The following is a 21,260-nucleotide window of genomic DNA, read 5'->3' as shown; positions in this document are numbered from 1 at the left end:
TGTCAATTAGGGCTGCAGTCGATAAAAGAAATTCTTGATAGACTAAAGATCACTTAATTGACTAAAAAAAGGAGCGGCAAAAGCTCTGAAAACTATTACATATACCTCATTAAAAACATACCTGTTGTGTTTTGTTTCATTCACAGATGTAATCCTGCATTATTAAGCAATCTACATCTCTAAAAGTAACAGAAAACTTAAATTCTGTTAGACAAAATATTTTTTGAGTTCTGGTCATTTCAAAAGCTCAAAATACTCTGTTCCACCGTATGATGTCATGAAAAGGTAGTTTTTACCTTTTATTCAGTACAGGATGGCAATTCCAGAGCTGAAATTATCCAAGTGATCGTAGTGAAGTTGCAGTTTAAAAACACAATGGAGCCCTTCCCGTATTACCACATGACATCATAAGGTGGAACAGTGTTTTCTGTGAGAGAGAACACAGTCTAAATATACAGGATTTATGTGTTAAAACATGTGTCAATGAAACAAAACTCCGAGTATGCTTATAATGAGGAAACCACATAACATAAATCAGAAAACAGTGTAACATGGATCCTTTTGCTTTTTTTACATATCAAATTTTCAGCTAATTCACACATTCACTAACTTCTCCTTTCTGCTGATGTCCTGTATAAATCCTTATATTCTGAATAACAAGGTAAGTCCACTGATTCAGTGTTACACTGATACTGATACGAGTTTTAGTCGACTAGAGACACCCTCAATTGATTAATTTGCTAAATAACTAAAAGTAATGCTTTTTAATATCACAATGATACTCCAAAACACAACACATTTATTTTCTTAAAATGCCAGTTTAAGATTTATGAATACTCCAGTTGCCTGGAGAATTAAAAAAATAAATCAGAACAAATCGTATAAATGTTAGCAGCTTTTTTACAAATCTCAAAAACAGCCCTTTAGTTTGACACCCTGAAAGACACTAAAAATGTTCAAATATAACAAAACAATATAAATAAGGAAATCTGTAGAAGACAAACCATTTCTTATGTACAGAAAATAAAAAATACAGTGGAAAAAATATGTAAGTAGTTAATTTAAAGTATTTAAAGTCTTAAAGGCTTTCAGAATGTGTATCTCAATCAACATTAAAGGGGCACCATGTAACTTTTTGGTTGAGGGGTCTGCCACCTGCTTGTCTCTATGGAGATGTTATTTCTTTGCCTGAATGTTCCACTGTATAGTTATGGATCTTGCATTTATTCAATTAGCAGTGACTTTATTCCTCAAAATACACTGAAAAACAAGCATTCCTAAAGTGAGCAGAGTCACCTTTCCACAGATCTGACCTGTAACTGTGTCCATGGAGATAGTGGAAGTTTACTTCTTTTTTTTTTTTTTTTACATACAGTGGAAAATCCAGGTATCTCCATCGAAAGATGGCTTTTCCACCAGAAAAGTTACACAGTGCAACTTTAAAATAAAACACAAAAATATTACAACAGTCCAAAATTTGCATTGTGCAGTATTGTAAGAAGTAGATGCAATGGACTTTGCATAAAACCCCCTCTTTAACCAGGATTTGACTAAATTATTGGTTAAGTTGTGGTTAACCATTCTTAATCTATGGGAAAAAGATCATAGATTAGAGCTGGTTATAGCAGCAACATTTCCGTTTATGTTCCCAATACGCTTTTAAAGATTGTTTTCTGTTTTCAAATATTGTGAAACAAAGATTTAATTACCAGAGGAAATTAAAATTTGGTGTTTTTTGTAAAGGTCTATACCCTCTTCTTTTAGAAATTAGACATGTTTTTGTGTCAGTGTTAATTCAACAGTGTATATGAAAAATAATATTGTTCAAAAGTAATGCCATTTGGAAAAACAAAAATGTTTTTATACATTATACGTACAATATTAGCCCTGATGAAGCCATATTCTAGAGGTAAGTTTAACCCTTGTTTTTTGTGCAGAAGTTTGTATTTTCCAGCTCACTGGGGAGAGGGCAGAACCAGGCCAAAGTGAAGCACCAACAGTCCATCCTGAAACATTGAAAAACATTTTAGAATACTGAATTCAATGAAATAGGCTCACATTATAGTAATACATAATGTAAAAATTGTGAGATTATAAGCAATATTCTACCATCAGAAGAACTAAATGCACCAACAAAACATTAAATTTCAATTAATTATTATCAAATTTGAAAATATATATATATTACTTCTACTACCATACACATAATTGGGTTGGGCATACAGCAGTATATTCTTGTCCATATGCCGCATTGTACATAACATAGTCATAACCACTTATTGTGTTGAGTCTTTTGTAGCCTTATCACTTTATTCTGCTGACACAGAGTTGGCATTTTCATGCTGATCTTGACCTTTGCTTGCAAAACTGTTGTATTTGGAATTTCCCCATTGCGGGACAAATAAAGGTTAATCTTACTGCAAAAAAAAGTAAGCATTTTTTTACCTCATCATTTTCATCGTCACAATGTTTTATTATATTTTTAAACAAAAACAAATGATTATTCGCTTCATAAAAATAAATAAAACAAACGATTATAACTTGGTTCCATTAAAACTCATTTGCACAGCCTTTCATCATGTTATTAGTTCAGAGGAATAGGCCATATATGGACTCAAATATCAGTACCGGACATTATCGAGTTTTGATTTCGTACTGGCCGATATCAGTAATTAATACCAATATTCAATCCCCCCCTCCCAGTCTGTGTGTCCTTTGTGCACAGACTAATGAATAAAAATGGAAATAGAGGAGGCTGTATGGCTGTATATTTACACAAACATGTAACAAATGATTTTATATCCTAGATAAATACATTATTATTTTTACAAAAAAATCAGCCCAACCCTATTGTTTCAAGCACGATTACATTGATTGAGAGTTCCTACATGCCACCATCTATGACATTTCAAATCTACATTATTTCCATATTTGATGTTTTAATTGTTGATAATATTTTGAAGCACTTTTTTGTTTTTTTGAGTTTTAGAGTTTTACCTGCAGAGCATCTTCTCCCACTGAGTTCTGAATTTCTTTGAGTGACTGGAAATGGTCCAAAAGATGATCTCCACAAACTACATCCACCTGAAACAGAACACATGATACTACATTAGTCTTAGCTCTGAAGTTACAGATCACATCTATGGACAAGCACCCTCGCTCACAGTAAGGAGTCAAACGCATATCTTTACAGGTCTTTTTTACAATCAATTCATGTTTAATTAAATAAGTGCAAGATATACAAGTTTAATGCCATTGTAAAGTAAAGGTGACACTACAAAAAATACACAATGCATCTTTAACACAAAAAAGTCTGATTTGTTCCTGAACACTGCTCCAAACCACATAGTTTTACTGACAGAGGCTGTAGACCTGTCCATTAAAAAGACCCAAGCTGATCATTGAAAATTTAGTGTATTAAAGCTCATTCTACCTCCTAAATTTGGGTCAGGCAGCGAGGTATGTATATTTAATGAGGAGGAGGTGCCATGATAAAAATTAAAATGTCAATGTTGCACAGCGTTATTTACAACCTTTGTGGACTTTTGAGGAGGTATACCAGTGATGTTATAATGTCCTTGTGAGCCCTGATAGAGCTATGCAGTATTGGTTTTAAATCCTAATCCACGTGTTTCTAAAAACAAGATGGCACCCGCTCAAACTCCCACAGACACTTTAAACTAATCTGATTTAAAGAGACGCCCGCTGGGTTTTGGCCCGACCACAGATGACCTCAGAGGTGAAACAGTCTTCTGTTACAACTGTTTAATCTCCACTGTCCTCTGGAAATGATGTCCTTCAAATAATATGATGTGGGGACCTGTGTGTTGTAGGTTTGGAGATATTCAGACGCCAAACTCAACTACCAAATAACAGATTAAGATAACTTTATTTATCCGCAAGGGTAGCTTGTAACTAGTGCACTTCTGATTCATGGATTACCATTCATGTAATTAAGTAAAATGCGTCTTGCGCCTGTATAGATTTTAAAAGCAGCTCTTAGGGTAGAAACGAGGCCGGTGAGTATTGTCTGCACATAATTATAAAGCGTTTTTATTAGCTACGAACCAGGAAGTAGTGCCTTGTTAGCATGGTGGTAGTTGTTAGCTTTACCATCACGGAAATTCTTCACTCTAGTCTGTGAGGGTTTTGAAAAGCTTATAAACTGCAGAGAATAATTAGGATGCTCTAAATGCATAAATGCAAGTAAGGAATAACTTTGGATGTTTTTTAGACAGCAAAAATCCAGTACTGTCATTTTACGTTTCCTACAAAAGCCGTACCCTCCTGTACATTGACTAGAAAACAAACCTGGCAGCTCGGGCTCAGCTCCATCTTCTTCCTGATAAACAGTTCAACATGGCGGATTGTGGCCTCTCCGGAAACTCGCACAAAACGACGCTCCAATGGCTGAACAGGACAAGAGGTTTACACAATTATAAATGAAACTATAAATTACACACAAAATTATTACGAAACTAAAAATAAAACCTTGTAATGGAGTGATTTTGTCAACTAGGCCACATTATGGACCTACTGCAAATTTTGGACTAAAAGTAAAAAAAACAAAAACAGATGGCCCGTGTTGGTGCATGCAGATATGTTCAACCCGTGTTGATTTATTGGTGCCATCTTTCTGTGTAAATATCTCATGTTAGTACAGCTTATATATGTACAAAATGTATTTTCTTTTAAAATGTAGCTGGTGCAGGCTATATTCAGGTGCACTCAACAGTCCCAAATTTACGGTATATTTCTGAGGTAGATTTTAAATACATTGAGCCAGATATAAAACAATAGGTGGCATTCATGTGCTAGAATTTTATTTCAGACGAAGGCAGGGACCTGTATAACTGGAAGATTCACTGGAGATTTCTAACAAAAACAAACTTATGATCCACAAATGTTGAACCTTATCACTAATTGTTTGGGATTGGCTTCACAAACGTGTCATATTAATCTTATGGCTTAAAGTCCTTTCACCTAACAACAATCAGGTCTTTGAGATAGGCCCAATAATTACAAAAATATTAACCATAAACCAGGTCAACAAATCTGCATAGCAAATTCCACCACAGAATTCTGACCTGTCGTCCAGCTCTATGGGAATTCTAGAAAGTTGTGATATCCTGTAAATGAAACCTATTATGTAACTTGTGTTCAATACCTTATAGTGCTGCACTCCCTCCTCAGCTCTGCAACAGAAACAGAGGTTACACATTGGCAATGGCTCCATCTAATGGCCAAATGAATGATCCACACACAGTTCAGTTATACAGTGGTCCCTCGTTTATGGTTTACATTCGAAAAATAACCCACAATAGGCGAAATCCGCGAAGTAGTCAGATTTATTTTTTACAATTATATATATGTTCTACGGCTGTAAAACCCCTCACCACACACTTCATGCATTTTTCTAAGACAGGCATTAACATTTTGTCACATTTCTCTTGTTTTCTTTGTTAAAAACAGTTCTGTTTAGTTGTGCATATGAATGAAAGGTTTTTATTCTGCACTCTTCTGTTTTAATGTTAATTTTATGATGATTATTTGTGATTATTTATATTTTGATTTGTGTTCATCGACATTATGGGTTCTGTCGGGGAGAAAACTTGCAAACATACAGCACTTCAGAGTCACACTGCTAGCGATTGAACATTTATGTAAATTTGGCTAAAGACATTCTGTACTGCACAGGAGACACAACACGAAGGAGACTGACTCACAATGGTCTAGAGTCCCTTAGCCAATCAGGACGCAGAACACTGCACATTCATACACTCTAAAAAAGTATGCAAAATTGCACACAAAAAAATCTGCGAAACAGCAAGGTCACGAAAGGTGAACCGCGTCATAGTGAGGGACAACTGCACTACACATTAAGGCTGCAGGATTATTCGCAATCGTATCAAAAAAATCACAATTTCAATGGATGCAAATGGCAAATTCTGCATAAAAAATTGCTAACCCTGTAGTTTAGATCATGTTCTGAGGTGTGATTCTTGTATTACTTTGTCAGTTTATAGTTAACTCTTTTGATCAATACTTGAAAAAAATGTGAACTTTGAACAGAATCCTATTATTAAAACAGTAATCATATATCTAATCATAATGCAAATCAGAAAAATCGTAATTCCATATTTTTCAGCCCTGCTACACAGAGGCAGTTTCTCACCCAACAAACTCGAGCATGAGCGACACATCAAGCTCTGGAGGCATTGTGAAAACTGCCTGAGGAGGAGCGTCTTTTTTCTTCTTCACCACAACATGACCCGGAGGAGATGAGAATGCTGTGACTGTAGAGAGAAAGGGACTGGGTTAGAGTTAGGAAAAAACGTTGAAACTCAATGGGAACATCTTTATGGCCAGTAGAAATCAGATCGCTATATTAATCAGATAACCAATAACTGGTGTGTTTTTACAGCACAAGAGAACTCTGATCATTAAAAACACTTAGTGACATGTGTCAGCTTTTCACTAGATTTTTAGAATAACTGTTGTATTTGGAAGACAAGATACAATGAATATTAAAATAACTTCAATATTTAACATTTTCATTTTTGTCTTTGCCACATTAGTTAATACTTTGGTGCATAATTTCCCTTGTACACCTGTGAACTATCAAAAAGAAATCAGATCAATCAGTTCAGATGGTAATGTTCGGATGGAAATACATGACATTTCAATTTTGGTTTGCATGCAAACATAATCAGTGTACGCCAATGGGGTGGAATGACAACTCACACAAACCACATTTATATATATAAAGTCTCTTACCCAAGGACACAAAAACAGTATGCAAAGCTTGGAGCTGGAATTGAGGCCCCAATTTGGGTATTTCATGTCACAATGCTAATGCTACTACAAATGAAAATGACTAAATCTGGTATGTTTTTATTGCAAACTGATATGCTACATGTAAATAAGTATTGTCTCATTTCAAGTATAAAAGATTTATCATATGGTCTACATTAATATTTGATGAAAATGTGAATGTATGTACAAAGATATTCAAAATAAAAATATTCACTAATGGTTTTACCTTGCTTTGGCACCTCCAGACCTCTTTCTTTGTAAAACTGACACATTTGGTTTCTCTCCACTGTGGAAAAATATAATAAGTTAAGTACAGTTGATGTAATCTCATATTTGAAGATTTAAAACTATATAATTTAATAACTTCTACTCACACTCTTCCAGAAAAGGGACCATTTTGTAAACAATATCCTGCAGCTGTCTGTCAGGCCTAAGGGTAAAGCATAAAAAATCAATATTTAAAGGTGCACTGTGTAACTTTTGTGGTTCCACCAGATGTTTGTCTCCATGGTTATTGCTTTGCCTAGAATGTTACACCATATGGTTTCAGATTACTGATCTGACTTGTAACTTGGTAACATCAACAGTGGCATCTCCATGGAGACAAGTAGGTGGCCAGAAAAGTTACATAGTGGCATCTTTAAGTGCATGTGTAATTGTTTTCTCATGTGTGGCTTCCTACGTGCTTCATTTAATTATATCTGGGGTTACGTTTACCTGATGTTATAGTGAGGTTGAGTTTGATGAACGACGACGGTGCAGGTGGGACATCTGTTACTGTAGAAAAAGTGCTTCACAATGCAACTTTTGCAAACTACAAACAAAAGACAAACAGCACACCACAATTAATCAATCAAACAAAATATTGTAGTTGTCAATAATAGTGGACACAACTCATTTAAGAAGCCCAGTATATATTAAAAAAGGCATCCTAAAATATTCCGCAATATAAAAGAGATCTTGTTCAACAGTCTGACATTATTAAGAGCCCTATGTGCACAAGGAATAAAAGAATGCTTAAATTGGTTTGTTTTGGCTCTTTTTAAGGGCAGCATCACAAACTCCTCCCACAGAGGGTGGTCAGTGTTAAACAGAATGGACTGGGCTTTCTGCAGCAGCTGTTTGTGAGGCTGAGCTGCTCTGACCATTTAGTAGTATAAAAGAAATTTACCATACCATAAGTCTATTTCTGGGTCCATTAATTTGAGCCTAATTCATTACAATGAAATTTTGACCAATTTTAACATATTTCAATACTTCGTGGAATACTCTTTTAAGATTTGCACATGTAATGCTTTGCCTTTTTTTCTGTCAGCAGCAAGGATGAAAGGATGAAAGAGGGTTATAGTGTATAGTATTGCATCAATTGAGCTGTTTAATGTACTTTGTACTACTACTGTGCAAGGGCAAACTACTTTTCATTGCTTATGGAACCTTGTACTTCATGCACAAAATAACTTTGTTTTAATTAAAACATTACAGAGAATTAGATCATAGCTGGAGCTCACAGGTGTGTAGACATTCTGTGATGGTGGTGGCATCGATGAGAAAACCGCAGCAGAGGCCGCAGCGAATGTAAGGGTAGAACTGGTTTAGAGGCAACGTCTGAAAACACAAAATAAAGTTACTGGACTATAATGTAACTATAGTGTGCTCTACAACTAAGTAGTGTTGTCAAGACACAACATTTTTTTAAAGTCATTTTCAATATGAAGGAATAGACTTGGTGCTCAACACTACAACTGAGCCACTACCGCCAGTGACTTACTTGAAACAACCAACATTGTATTACAGGAAAGAAATTACATATCAAGACGTTAAGAACAGTACTCTTAATGTCATTAACGTTTAAAGGTGCACTATGTACTTTTTCTGCTGGTCTCATACAGTAGATATTATTTCTTCTAATGCGAGTCTGATCTGACTCCACGGACATAGAAATGTTAAATATCATAGTTTTGAATATGCCAGGCAAATGGCAGATGCATTTCCATGGAGACAAGCATACGACAATCAGAAAAGTTACATAATGCGTCCTTAATAAATAATAGCTTCAACAATGTACACTCTTATCATGATCAAAACTTGCATAATAGACAGATACAATCCAAAATGTAGTATAAATCCTCTTCATACTGCTATAATAGTGTAATAACATCGGTATAATAAACTTACTACAGATTCGTACCTCTTCATCGGAGTCTTCGTCGGACTTCTCCATTGACACATTTGCGCTCCTGCTTCCAAACGGCACCAAAGTCACCTCCATTTTACCACAAACCCCCCCAAAACTCAGGCAAAATACCGGTAATTGAATGGGTTTTTTTTTCTCCACAGTCCAAGAACCACCGAATGTATGCGAAGTTTAAGCGCTTTATAACGACACCTGTTCACTTCTCTGTGCGGTTAGCATTAGCACTTAGCTCCAATGCCTCAAATAGCGCTTTTAAACCTTTTCGAAAATGTCCCAAACCCGCTTGTATGTTTAGATATATTGGGCTTGTTATTCCGTGTCGGGCTGTCGCATGGAAAGCGTAGTCGAGTGAGTTTAAAGGGCGTAAATCACTTTTTTGTAGTGTTTTCAGACGCACGTTGACGTTTCCCGCGGAACAAACAGCAACACTGGTACTTCGTGTGTTCACAGGCGGAAGGGCTCTCACTACCGCCCCCCGACGGGAGGACCGGGAATAGCAGGTAACTTTGTATTAAAAATTAAAATAAATGAAACAACTATATAAACAAACATGTAAATAAGTAATAGATTAAGTCAAAGGTTAAGAACAAAGGTCTACAGAACGAATAGTGTAAGAATGCCGCCAAAAACAGACTGAAATAAAGGTATGTATTGTATGTAACTTTTTAGCCAAAAAAAAAAAAAAATAATAATAATAAAATGCCCCAAAAGCTTTTTTTTTTTTTTTTTTTTTTTTTTTTTTTTTTTTTTTTTGTTTTTATTGCACTGAAAAACGTAGAAAAACATGTGTCCTTACTATGAGTGGGCTTGCATCTCCACAAACTGAACTTGTATTTGGTTTAGAGGAGGACCCTATACTGCTTGTTTCCATGGAAATATTGTTCTTTGGTTATAATAATTTCAGTAAAATCATGTAGGTGACATGCCACCTCCAGAAAGTTATGTAGTGCAGGTTTAAATTGGCTAATTGTTTAAGATAATAGGCAATCTGAGAAACAAAAAACAATCATGTTACACTTTTAATTTCATTTTCTGAGTGTATTTTTATCCATGGAATCCGGAATGATGAAAAAATAGGATTGATGATAGGATAGATATTAACAATTTAATATTATATCTTTTAGATGAAAGCCCTTAAAATGTCACATATAACATGAAGCTTCAGCCCATGATTAGGCCTTCAACATACAGATACAAAACACAAAGGCTATATGCATATTAGGTCTTTAAAATTTTAACAATAGACTCCTCCTTTTTTACAATCAGAATACATATCTGAATGTATATCTAAACACATGTAACATAACAGGCTAATATAAGTGTAATATTGAGTCTCCGTCACTGGGTAGCGCTAATGTTACAGATGATACACCTTACAAAGCACAACTCTCTTGTTCACTGAACATACAGGGAGCTCCACAGGGTCTTAGAAAAGACACAAGTTAAAAATATGTGTAAATATTCTCATATTATAGGCCTATATATGTACAGTTTTTATAAAGACCAATTACAGTAAGGTATTTACACAGTCACATATACATAGATAAATAGTGGTAGGCCTATGCAATATTAAGGCTATTTCATATTTAAGGTGCACTATGTAACTTTTCTGGTTGTCTGCTTGTCTCTATGGAGATGTTATTGCTTTGCCTGGACTTACTGTATGGCATTAATCTATATCCATGAAAACGAAAAGGCGACACCACCAAGTCTAGTTGCACAGTACACCTTTAAATAAAAAATAGTGGATTCCTTAACAAATATTTCACATTTCGACTTAAACAATAGCCCTTTTTTGTGTTTGTAAGACATGAAATTTACATGAAACATATGCTAAAAGAAGTATTATGTGGCGGAGAGGAGTATATTGAAAATTTGTGCTCAAGTAAAAGTACAGATACATGGCTCAAGGTTATTCCAATGCTATTCAGGAAAGGTTCATTTCTGTTTTGTGAATGTGACTTTCTTAGTATTGATACCTTCTCAAATGAGTATCTAGTATCAGTACTAGATTTAGTATCGGGTAGTATCTGATTTTTTGACATCTTTTGACAACTCTACTCTTAAACCCACTATTAAATAGCTTTAGGCTCACCTGTGCAAATATTTACAGTTTAGCTTGAATGCATTTTTCAACAGTTTAGGCAAGTCTCACATAGTTTTCTGAATAAATAAACTCACTTCAGGCATGCAACATTCTGCAACATGTGTTTTAAAGACCAAGCACCAGGAGTAAACCAGGACTGAACAGGGCTAAACAAGAACTAAAGCAGGATTAAACCAGGACCACACCAGGACTGAACCGGAAGCAAACCAGGATTGAACCAGGAAAACAAAAAACTGGAGCAAATGCATTACTTTTAATCTAGAATTGTAATTTTTCCACAATAGTCTCCGCAGAGACAAGTAGGTGGCGAATCCTCCACCGGAAAACTTACAAAGTCCACCAATAAACTACAACAGTTCAAGGTGTTGGAAAGTGACTTCAAATCAATCATGGAGATTATTGTAAGTCTAGGAATTCCTTTTATGTATAATGAGTTTGTGGATTCTGAAACAGGAATAATCTAAAACAAAAAACTGTTGAGTGACAATATCAAACAAACATTGGAGTCTGTATCACTTTTTTCATTGAACTTTGATATTGTACTCATTGGGCTCTCCCTGTATAAATAAAGAAAAAACAAAACGAAAACAAAACAACAATAATAACAACAACAAAACACTACATTTGCATCTTTGTGGATTTTTTCAAATTATTGCATTTTCATATAATTTCACATTAATTTTTAAAGACGTTTTTCAGCGCTTTCCGGAACATTGAGCTGGAGAAGGTGTAGATAACGGGGTCCAGAGCACTGTTCAAATACGTGAGTCCAACACTGACCTTAAAAGCCAGTGTCATTTTTCGGAAGCCTTCACAATCTCGCGGTCTGAACCTCTTCAAAGCCAAACTGCCCAACCCAGTGACAATTGTGAGCAAAAAACAAAACGTGAACACCAGATTTATCACTACAATCGATCGTATGGCTTTCTTAAACTTCTTTTGTTGAATAATTAGTTCATGTCTTTTTAAATACCAAATGATTCTTGTTGAACAAAATATTAACAGAAACCATGGAATGATGAATTCGGTGATGTACGCAATGTAGTGCACAGTTATCGCCAAGGGTGGATTCTTGAGGGAGCTAAAACTTTGACAGATTGATTGATTGTCCTTAAGATACAAGAGATTGGTAGTTAGCAACGGAACTCGGAAGATTATAACAACAACCCATATCAAGATGGATAACCAGATAGCATAGCATGAAGACATCAAACTAATGCAATTCAAAGGGTGGAGGACTTTGAAATAGCGATTTATAGCTACAACAGTCATGAACGCTATGCTAGCTGAGCGATTCACAGCTAGCATGAAGAGGTTGATCCTGCAAAATATCTCTCCGTAAATCCAGTGATTGCCTCGCACATGTGTGTCGATGCGAAAAGGGACGCAAGCCAAAAGACAAAAATCTGCAAGCATTAAGTTGAACAGAAAAATCGTGTGAGGTTTCCAGAATTTCATGCGGCAACAAAAGATCCACAAGGCCAAAATGTTCCCGGGAAGGCCAACCACAACTTCCACGATCATGACCACAAAGAGGAAGGAGGTCCGGGTCTCTGGGGTGTAGGAGCAGTGCAGGATTGGGCCAGCGTTGGTGGAGAAGTTGGACATTTTGAGAAGTGTTTGAATTCTGTAAGAAAAGAGAGAATAACATGTTGTAAGTAAAATATTAAATAACATATGTCACGGTGGTTGAGGTGACTTGGACGGTCGTCTCACAGTGAGAAGGTCCCCTGCTTGCATGCTTTTGGTTGATCAGGAGAAACAGAGGAAACTCACACAGACACAGGAAGAATATGCAAACTCCAAAATGAACCTCTCATGGACTGGGAATCAAAGATCCTTCTGCTATGAGTCAAGAGCTGTAACCACTAACGCTAGACTGGCTAGTACTCATACTTCACAACAAGAAGTTTTCTCCAGGCATTGCGGTATCCCCCAACAACCCAAAACATGCACTAGGGGTCAAATCCTCCAGCTAAGGTTGTCCTGACCAAGCCTAACAAGATCACGGGGATGGGTCCCGGAGCAGTGCGCTATGGTGCTCAGTGCTCCTGATAAAGTGCCCCAGCTGCACTGCAGAAAGGGTTAAAAGCAGAGGACAAATTTCTCTATGGGGACAATAAATTGTACCTTACCTCTGACTATTGCACTGTCCTAATCCTAACATGTTAAAGCAACCTATATATATTGCTAATATGCTAAAAAATCAACTAGTATATTGAGTCTATTCAAAATAAATATTTCTTTCTAACAGTCAAAGCAATTCTTCGCAATATGTCATCATATTTGGTACAACATACAACAGTACATACAACAGTAGATACAACAGTTTGTCGGTTGCACAGGTCAAATTAGGACATCAGTGTTAAAACTCTCACTGGATTCTATCGAAGGAGAAGAGTTGCAAATGAAATGATTGGTCAAAAGTCATTCAAACAGCAGTTTTATCCTTTTTTGTGTTATATTATTTATAGCATATGAAAACTTAAAGCTACACATTTATCACTATATCTGTAAAAAATTAAATAAAATTACTGCTCACCAAGTCATGAGGTATGTATACAGAGTTCAGTTATTAAAGAGCAACTTTGACAGTGCAAATTGAATAGAATTATCAGATGTGCGGTGACTGTTTCAGGGCAATTTACAATAGTTTTAACTTAAGGCAATTTTCTCAGAATATTCAAGTATTTTTAAATATGTTAGTACAAACGTTAAAACATCCACTCTTGAGTTCCAAACATCATTAAATCCTGTAATGCAGACGTCAGTTGGGTCAGGTTTTTGGGTCTATAGAAATGATCAGGTTTGTACATTCACATTTTACATATTTCATATCAAAGCACAATGTAATCAATAAGGAAAACTATCCCAGGTCCCTATCTGGGAGTATGATATCGTAGCATTCAAGAATCTGAAAACCTACACAAATACTATACTATACTATATAATAAATTCTACACAAATACCTGTTAAAGTTGTATTTCAGCCTTACCTCTTGCGTCTTGTGTCTGTCTTTCCTCTGCTGTGTGTTACAGCCCCACTTGGTTTTATTTATAAAAAAGAGATCATGAATAAGGATGCTCCCCCCCCGTTTTCCCTCGACTTGTTCAAACAAGACTTTTCTTTCCGAGAGATCCTAAATCGTACGCCATTACAATTCAGAGTAAAATAGGACTAAACCCTGAACTAAGAAACCAAGTCCACAATTGTATTGTATTGTAATTGTAATATAATTGGTTGAATTTTGATAATTTTATACAGTTTAAAAATGCTTGTTTTATATTTAAAGTTCTACACGGACTTGCTCCTCCTCCGCTGAAAGACTTTATCAAATTAAAGACTGTGACTGGGATGGGAACCGGGGTCACATCTCGAGGAGATTGTGATGTACCACACAGACGCACTAAATTTGGACAAACCGTGCTCTCTGTTAAAGAGACTCATATTTTGAATAGTCTTCCTCAGACAATAAGAGAATGTTCATCTCTGTCCACATTCAAACTGCACCTTTGTTCAGCAGTTTCATCAAAGTCAGAAGTTTACATACTGTAACATTACTATGACTTTAAACAATTTGGTAAAACCCTGATGATGATGATGATGTCATGTCTTTGGAAGCTTCTGATGAATATTTGAGTTAATTAGAGTCACATGTGTGAAAGTGTCTGAAGGCACACCTGAAACACACTGCTTCTTTATGTAACATCAAGGGAAAGTCAAAAGCATTCAGGCAAGATATCAGCAAGAGAATTGTGGACTTCAAAAGTCTGGGTCATCCTTGGGTGCAATTTCCAGAAGCCTGAATGTGCCATGTTCATCTGTTTATACAATTATATGCGAGTATAAACACCATGAGAAAGTCCAGCTATCATACCGCTCAGGAAGGAGACAGGACGGAATGTGCTTTGGTCCATATCAACCGGTAACACTGGTAAGAGTGTGTCATTATCCACAGTGAAACGACCACTGTACAGAAATGGCCACCCTGCCAGGAAAAAGCCATTACAAAAATTGAACTGTTTGTCCATAATGAGCATCACTACATTTGGAGGAAAAAGGGGGAAGCTTGCAAGCCTGTCAACACCATCCCAACTGTGAAATATGCGGGCAGCAGTATTGTGTTGTGGGGTTGTTTTGCTGCAGGAGGGACTGTTGCACTTCACAAAATAGATGGTATCATGAGGAAAGAAAATTATGTGGAAATACTGAAGCAACATCTCAAGACATCAGCCAGGAAGTTAAGGCTTTTTGGCGCAAATGGGGCTGCCAAATTCCAACGACCCAAAGCATACTGCCTAACTGGTTACAAAGTGGTTTAAGGAGAACAAAGTCAGTCTTTTGGAGTGGCCATCACAAAGCCCTGATGTCAATCATATTGAAAATTTTCGCGCAGACCTGAACAGGCATGTGCGAGCAAGGCTGGCAACAAACTTGGCAGTTACGCCAATTCTGTCAGGAGGAATGGGTCAGAATTCCTGCCAACTATTGTCAGAAGCTTGTGGAAAGATATCCAAAATGTTTGACCCAAGTCATACAGTTTAAAGGCAATGGTACCAAATACTAATGAAATTTATGTAAACTTCTGATTTTGAAGAAAGTAATGAAAATTTGTCTTTTAAAGATCCTTCTCTTATTATTTTGGAATTTAGCAAATACTTATCAAAAATTTTGATAATCCTACTTGACCTAAAGCAGGAAACGTTTAGTCTGATTTCATGTCAGACAGTGAGAAAAAATGCATATGTGTCTTTTTATATAATGTATGTAAACTTCTGGTTTCAGCTGTAAATCTTTTAAATGATTTAATGATTTAAAGTTCAGTTAAGTTCAGTTGGGTTAAAATAGGTTTAGGTTAAGGTTAGGAGAGTAGTGAGTAAGTCGTTAAGGTCGGGATCAGTCTCCAGGAAATGAATCAAGGTCATTTCCCCAAGAAGCGTGGAATGTCAACATGCGTGTATGTGCACCTGATCTTATCCTGTCTGGGAATCGAAACAAAGGATGAGCTGATTTATTTGGAACTACAACAGGTGAATTAGCATGAACTGTTCAACTGTTTTTCAGTTAGTCACACTCAACATTTTTGCTAAAAGTGAAACATCTGAACAGAACCAGGAGCCCTCACATTGATTGTGGACTTCAGGAAAGTCACAGCCCCCCTGCCTCCCCTCACCCTGACAGACTCCCCCATCACCACTGTGGACTCTTTCCGCTTCCTGGGCACCTGCATCACCCAGGATCTCAAGTGGGAGCCAACCATCAGCTCCCTCATCAAGAAAACCCATCACATGATGTTCCACCCGGTCCAGATGATGGTGCAGTTTTACACGGCCATCATTGAGTCCATCCTCACCTCCTCCATCACTGTGTGGTTCGCTGGGACCACTGCCAGGGACAGACAGAGACTGCAGCACATTGTGCGCTCTGCTGAGAAGGTGATTGGCTGCAGCCTTCCATCTATACAGGACCTGTACGTCTCCAGGACTCGGGGGCGAGCAGGCCGTATAGCAGCTGACACTTCTCACCCTGGACATGGACTATTCGAGCCACTTCCCTCTGGCAGGAGGCTACGGTCCATTGGGACCAGAACCTCTCGTCATAAGAACAGTTTCTTCCCCTCTGCCATTTGTCTCATGAACACTTTATAATATTTGCACAAAACTGGACACTTTATAACACCGGTCACTTTAATAAGTCATGTTTGCACTGTTGTTCTGATGTTGCTGTTGTATATATATTCTACCTTTTATTTTAATGTTTTTAAGCATATCTTTTTTTTTAACTTCGTGCATGCCCTTATTTGTATTTGTATTTATTCAGTGTGTTTTTATGTTGCACTTTATCACCAAAGTAAGTTCCTAGTTTGTGAACTGTGTTCACAAACGATGGCAATAAAAGGATTCTGATTCTGATTCTGATCACAGGCTCCTAAAAGTGTGTTGTTTAAATCCAGTTTGAGTTTTTTCTTGAGTTTTCAGACAGAAAGCACTAAAAAATGTCTTCATCTTTTTTCACAGTGTTTGGTCATGTGCACATTGTGTTTCTGTGGTAATTGCTGAACATGCTTGTTTTTACATGTAGAACACCCCCACCGTGGTGCCATTAAAAAGTTTCAATAGTCAACTAATTGAAAAAATGAATTACATTAACTAAAATAAGCCCTTACAGCCAGCTCACAGCAATTTCACCTCACTGTCTCTCTCTCTCTTTCTGTCTCCTCTCATTCTCTCTATCTCCTTCTCCTCGTCCCTCTCTTACCCCTTCTCTCCTCTCTTTGTTGCTTCTCCTCTCTCCATCTCTCACTCTCTCCTCTTTTCAACCTCTCTCCTCACTCCCCTCCCCTCTATCTTCACTCCTTAACTCTTCTCATCTTCCTCTCTCTCCTCCTCTTTCCCTCTCTTTTCACCTTCACCTCTATCCTCCTCTTCTTCCTCTTTCGCTCCCTCTCTCCCTCCTCCTCTCCCTCTTTCTCAGCTAAACTGCCCCACCACTGAGCAGCCCTGTCAAACATCACAAAACCAAACCAAGAGAAAAGAGAGGACAGGGGTGGTAGGATAAGGAGATATGGAAGAGAAAGAAAGCAGTTCTGTTAATAGGTTTTTTAAGACCAAATAAAATTGTCTCTAGTGCTTACCATAAAGGACCTGCAACTAGCAAGATAAAAGTGATTATAAAGGCCCAGCCAATGAATGCTACAGTATTTAACTCCAGGTATAAACAAATTTCTGGGCTATCTCTGAAGCCCAGACTCTATTTCTGTCATCTGGCATGTTTACATTTTTTATTACAGATGTTATAAAGAACCTACTGTGCTTGTGTTCGCTACATAGTTATAATCTATGACACCCTCGGATATTTATGTTACAATTTGAATATTTTAAATTGCAATATTCATCCACTTAATAAAAAAAAAACGCCACCTGACATTATAAAATGGCTGTGTCCAATGTGCACAAAGAAACATGCATGAACTACTCCAAATACAATTTCGAGAGGGTAAATGAGAAGAGGAAACAACTGTAACAGCGTTAAAAGCACTGAAAAGTCAATTTTACAGAATAGATCTGCTTTAATTCATGTGCAGCGTCCTTACTAAATAAACTAGCCATGCACAGACAAAAATTAGAGGAAAATGTGATACTACTAAGTCTTTTTATAGTTATTTATCTAGATTTTGATTGCATGCTCCCTGTTCTCCTGTTGTTCTTGAACATGGCAACACTGGAATTTCCCTATTGTTGGACATCTATTTTATCACAGGTAAATCATAATCTCAAACATGAGATTTAGGGACTTGTTATTGAGTAAAAGTGGGTGGCAGCTTTCTATTTGTTTCACAAGCCTAGGTGAGCACATTGGTGGACAAAATGGAGTAAACGTTGTCATGAATTTTCAGCTCCAAAACTCAAAGTTAGCCTTATACTGTAACAAGTGTAACTGAAGCTAACAACCTGCTGTCAACCCTTTCTTCATTCCGTTTGGTTACTGTCCTCATCACTTCCCTTTTTAAATTCTACCCCCCACCCCCTTCGCTCTCTTCTGTTTGTGGACTCTGATCTGAACATCTCAGTTTCATTTTACTGTTTTATTAGCTCATTGAACAAGGTGCTTCTCTTCCAGCTTAACTATAGCGCATATGTCTTTCTCCCCCTCTCCTTTTTCTCCTTTCCACTCTCCGTCAACAGCCCCCCTTGACTCTCCTCCTTCTCAAAACTCATTGAACAGAATAGAACAGACAGAATAACGCATCTCACCCAACTCTTTCCCTCTTTTCTCTCTTTCTACTTCTCTTTTTCTTCCTACATCTCCCCCTTTCTATTTTTCTAACATTCTCTCTCTATATCTCTCCTGCTCTCTCACCCCCTCCCTCTCCCCCCCTCTCTCTCTTTCTCTCTCCTTTCTCTCTCAGGCTTTCTCTCTCTTTTCTCTCTCAGAGCGGAACAATTGATAAGGCTCTTCTCTTACTCATTATCTGTACCACATGTTTTATGGCCCCTATTTTATATTTTTCTTATCTGTGACAGGACAAGGAACCATTGATAGTGATCATCAATATTAGGCCAATAAAATCACTCTATGAATAGGGAAATAAAATCATTACGCAACAGATCTGGCAGACTGTATGGGTGCGTTCACTTGTCCTTGTTTGGTCCATAGTTTGAGCCCAATTTCAGTCCTATAACTTGGTTTGGTCCTGGTCTAGCCCTGTTGTGGTCCTGGTCTAGTTCAGGCCCAGTTATGGATTTTGTTCAAGTTTAGAACTAATTTAAATGACGTGTTATAATGCATTCATTAAGTAAAACAAACACCTGTAAATTAATAAAAACAAAATTGTTAAAGGTCCTATATTACAGAAAAGTGACTCGACACGAAATACAATGATATTTAAATTGCCTTGTTAAGGTTGCCTGGCAAGTCCTGGTCACAACTCAACACTTAGACAAAATTTTGTGAGCTTTAAGACATGTTATAATGTTGTTACCTCCTCAAAAATATACCTGGAGTTGTGTTTTGTTTCATTCACACATGTTTGAGTAACCCATTAGCCTGTCTGCATGTCCAAAGAGCAAAATGATCTGTTCCACCTTCAAGTTAGATAGTAGAACTAAAGGTAAAAGGTCCACTTCCTGTATTACCACGTGACATCACAAGGTGGAACAAAGTGTTTTCAGTTTGGGAGAAGAACTCAGGCTAAATATGCAGTGTTTGTGTGTTAAACATGTGTGAGTGAAACAAAATATAGCTCCAGCATTATAACAGAGATCAGAAAATACTGTAATATGGGCCCTTTAAGGTTAACATCTAACATCTCTGTGAAGCAGGTGACCGAAAAGCTGCATAGTGCTTATTTAAGACTAAATGTAATTCTCTGCATATATTTAATGCAAAATAAATTCCCTTACATGTCACTTTTTGATCTCTACTTTGCCATTCAAGACACTCTACACACACCAGTCCAGACAATGAAGAGAGTGTGGGAGAAGTGTCTTGCCCAAGGACAAGACAATAAAAGCATGCACTGGAGGGGGTGGAGATGGAACTACCAGTAGCTAAGATGGGTCAAATGCCATGGAATACATTTCTAAATCTTATGGCTTTGCATTTCCCAAACATTTGCACACATTATCATGTTTTCCTCCTCATGTTTTTGTTCTAATTTAGTCATGTTAAGACAACTTTAGCTTTGGTTTAGTCCAGCTTTAGTACTAGTTATGTCTTGGTTTAGTCTAGCTTAGTTCTGATCTTAATGTAGTTCTCTAGTTCTGGTATAGCCATGGTTCAGTTCTGGTTTAGTTCTGTTTCAGTCCTGGTTTAGTTTTGTTCCGTTCTGGTTTAGTCCTGGTTTAGATCTATAACAAATCTACAGTGGGGCAAAAAAGTATTTAGCCAGCCACCAATTGTGCAAATTCTCCCACTTAAAAAGATGAGAGAGGTCTGTAATTTTCATCATAGGTTCACTTCATACACTTCAACTATGAGAGACAAAATGAGAGAAAAAATCCAGAATAATCGCATTGTCTGATTTGTAAATAATTTATTTGCAAATTATGGTGGAAAATAAGTGGTCAATAGCAAAAGTTCATCTCAAGAGCAATGATGTTTTGGGGCTGTCGCTGGTCAACACGGACTTTCAACTCCCTTCAAAGATTTTCTATGGGGTTGAGATCTGGAGACTGTCTAGGCCACTTCAGAGCCTTGAAATGCTTTTTACGAACCCACTCCTTCATTGCCCGGGCAGCGTGTTTGGGATCACTGTCGTGCTGAAAGACGCAGCCACGTTTCATCTTCAATGCCCTTGCTGATGGAAGGAGGTTTTCACTCAAAATCTCACAATACATGGCCCAGTTCATTCTTTCCTTTACACGGATCAGTCGTCCTGGCCCCTTTACAGAAAAACAGCCCCAAATCATGATGTTTCCACCCCCATGCTTCACAGTAGGTATGGTGTTCTTTGGATGCAACTCAGCATTCTTTCTCCTCCAAACACGACAAGTTGAGTTTTTGCCAAAAAGTTCTATTTTGGTTTCATCTGACCATATGACATTCACCCAGTTATTTTCTGGATGAAATGCTCTCTAGCGAACTTCAGACGGGCCTGGACATGTACTGGCTAAAGCAGGGGGACACGTCTGCCACCGCAGG

General features: G+C 37.2%; 2 protein-coding genes across 2 annotated transcripts; both read right to left on the bottom strand.

Annotated features, from left to right (window-relative positions):
* Positions 1 to 786: 786 nt before the first annotated feature.
* On the bottom strand, positions 787 to 9,490 carry pcgf6 (polycomb group ring finger 6). Its single transcript, XM_033979727.2, has 10 exons — positions 9,005 to 9,490; positions 8,325 to 8,421; positions 7,534 to 7,630; positions 7,191 to 7,246; positions 7,043 to 7,102; positions 6,176 to 6,296; positions 5,168 to 5,195; positions 4,312 to 4,410; positions 2,998 to 3,084; positions 787 to 2,006 (listed from the first exon to the last, which is right to left on the bottom strand). Exons 1-10 carry the CDS (start codon positions 9,083 to 9,085, stop codon positions 1,956 to 1,958), a joined length of 777 nt encoding a protein of 258 aa, XP_033835618.1. The 5' UTR covers positions 9,086 to 9,490; the 3' UTR covers positions 787 to 1,955.
* A 522-nt stretch (positions 9,491 to 10,012) lies between these two features.
* Positions 10,013 to 14,143, bottom strand: hcar1-3 (hydroxycarboxylic acid receptor 1-3). The gene is made up of 2 exons (XM_055227248.1): positions 14,113 to 14,143; positions 10,013 to 12,744 (listed from the first exon to the last, which is right to left on the bottom strand). The coding sequence occupies exon 2, from the start codon at positions 12,723 to 12,725 to the stop codon at positions 11,793 to 11,795; it is 933 nt and encodes a 310-aa protein (XP_055083223.1). The 5' UTR covers positions 12,726 to 12,744; positions 14,113 to 14,143; the 3' UTR covers positions 10,013 to 11,792.
* Positions 14,144 to 21,260: the final 7,117 nt, after the last annotated feature.

Source organism: Periophthalmus magnuspinnatus, chromosome 15 (genome assembly GCF_009829125.3).
Source record: "Periophthalmus magnuspinnatus isolate fPerMag1 chromosome 15, fPerMag1.2.pri, whole genome shotgun sequence".
In the NCBI taxonomy this organism is placed as follows: domain Eukaryota; kingdom Metazoa; phylum Chordata; class Actinopteri; order Gobiiformes; family Gobiidae; genus Periophthalmus; species Periophthalmus magnuspinnatus.
This window is presented reverse-complemented; position numbering and strand designations above follow the sequence as displayed.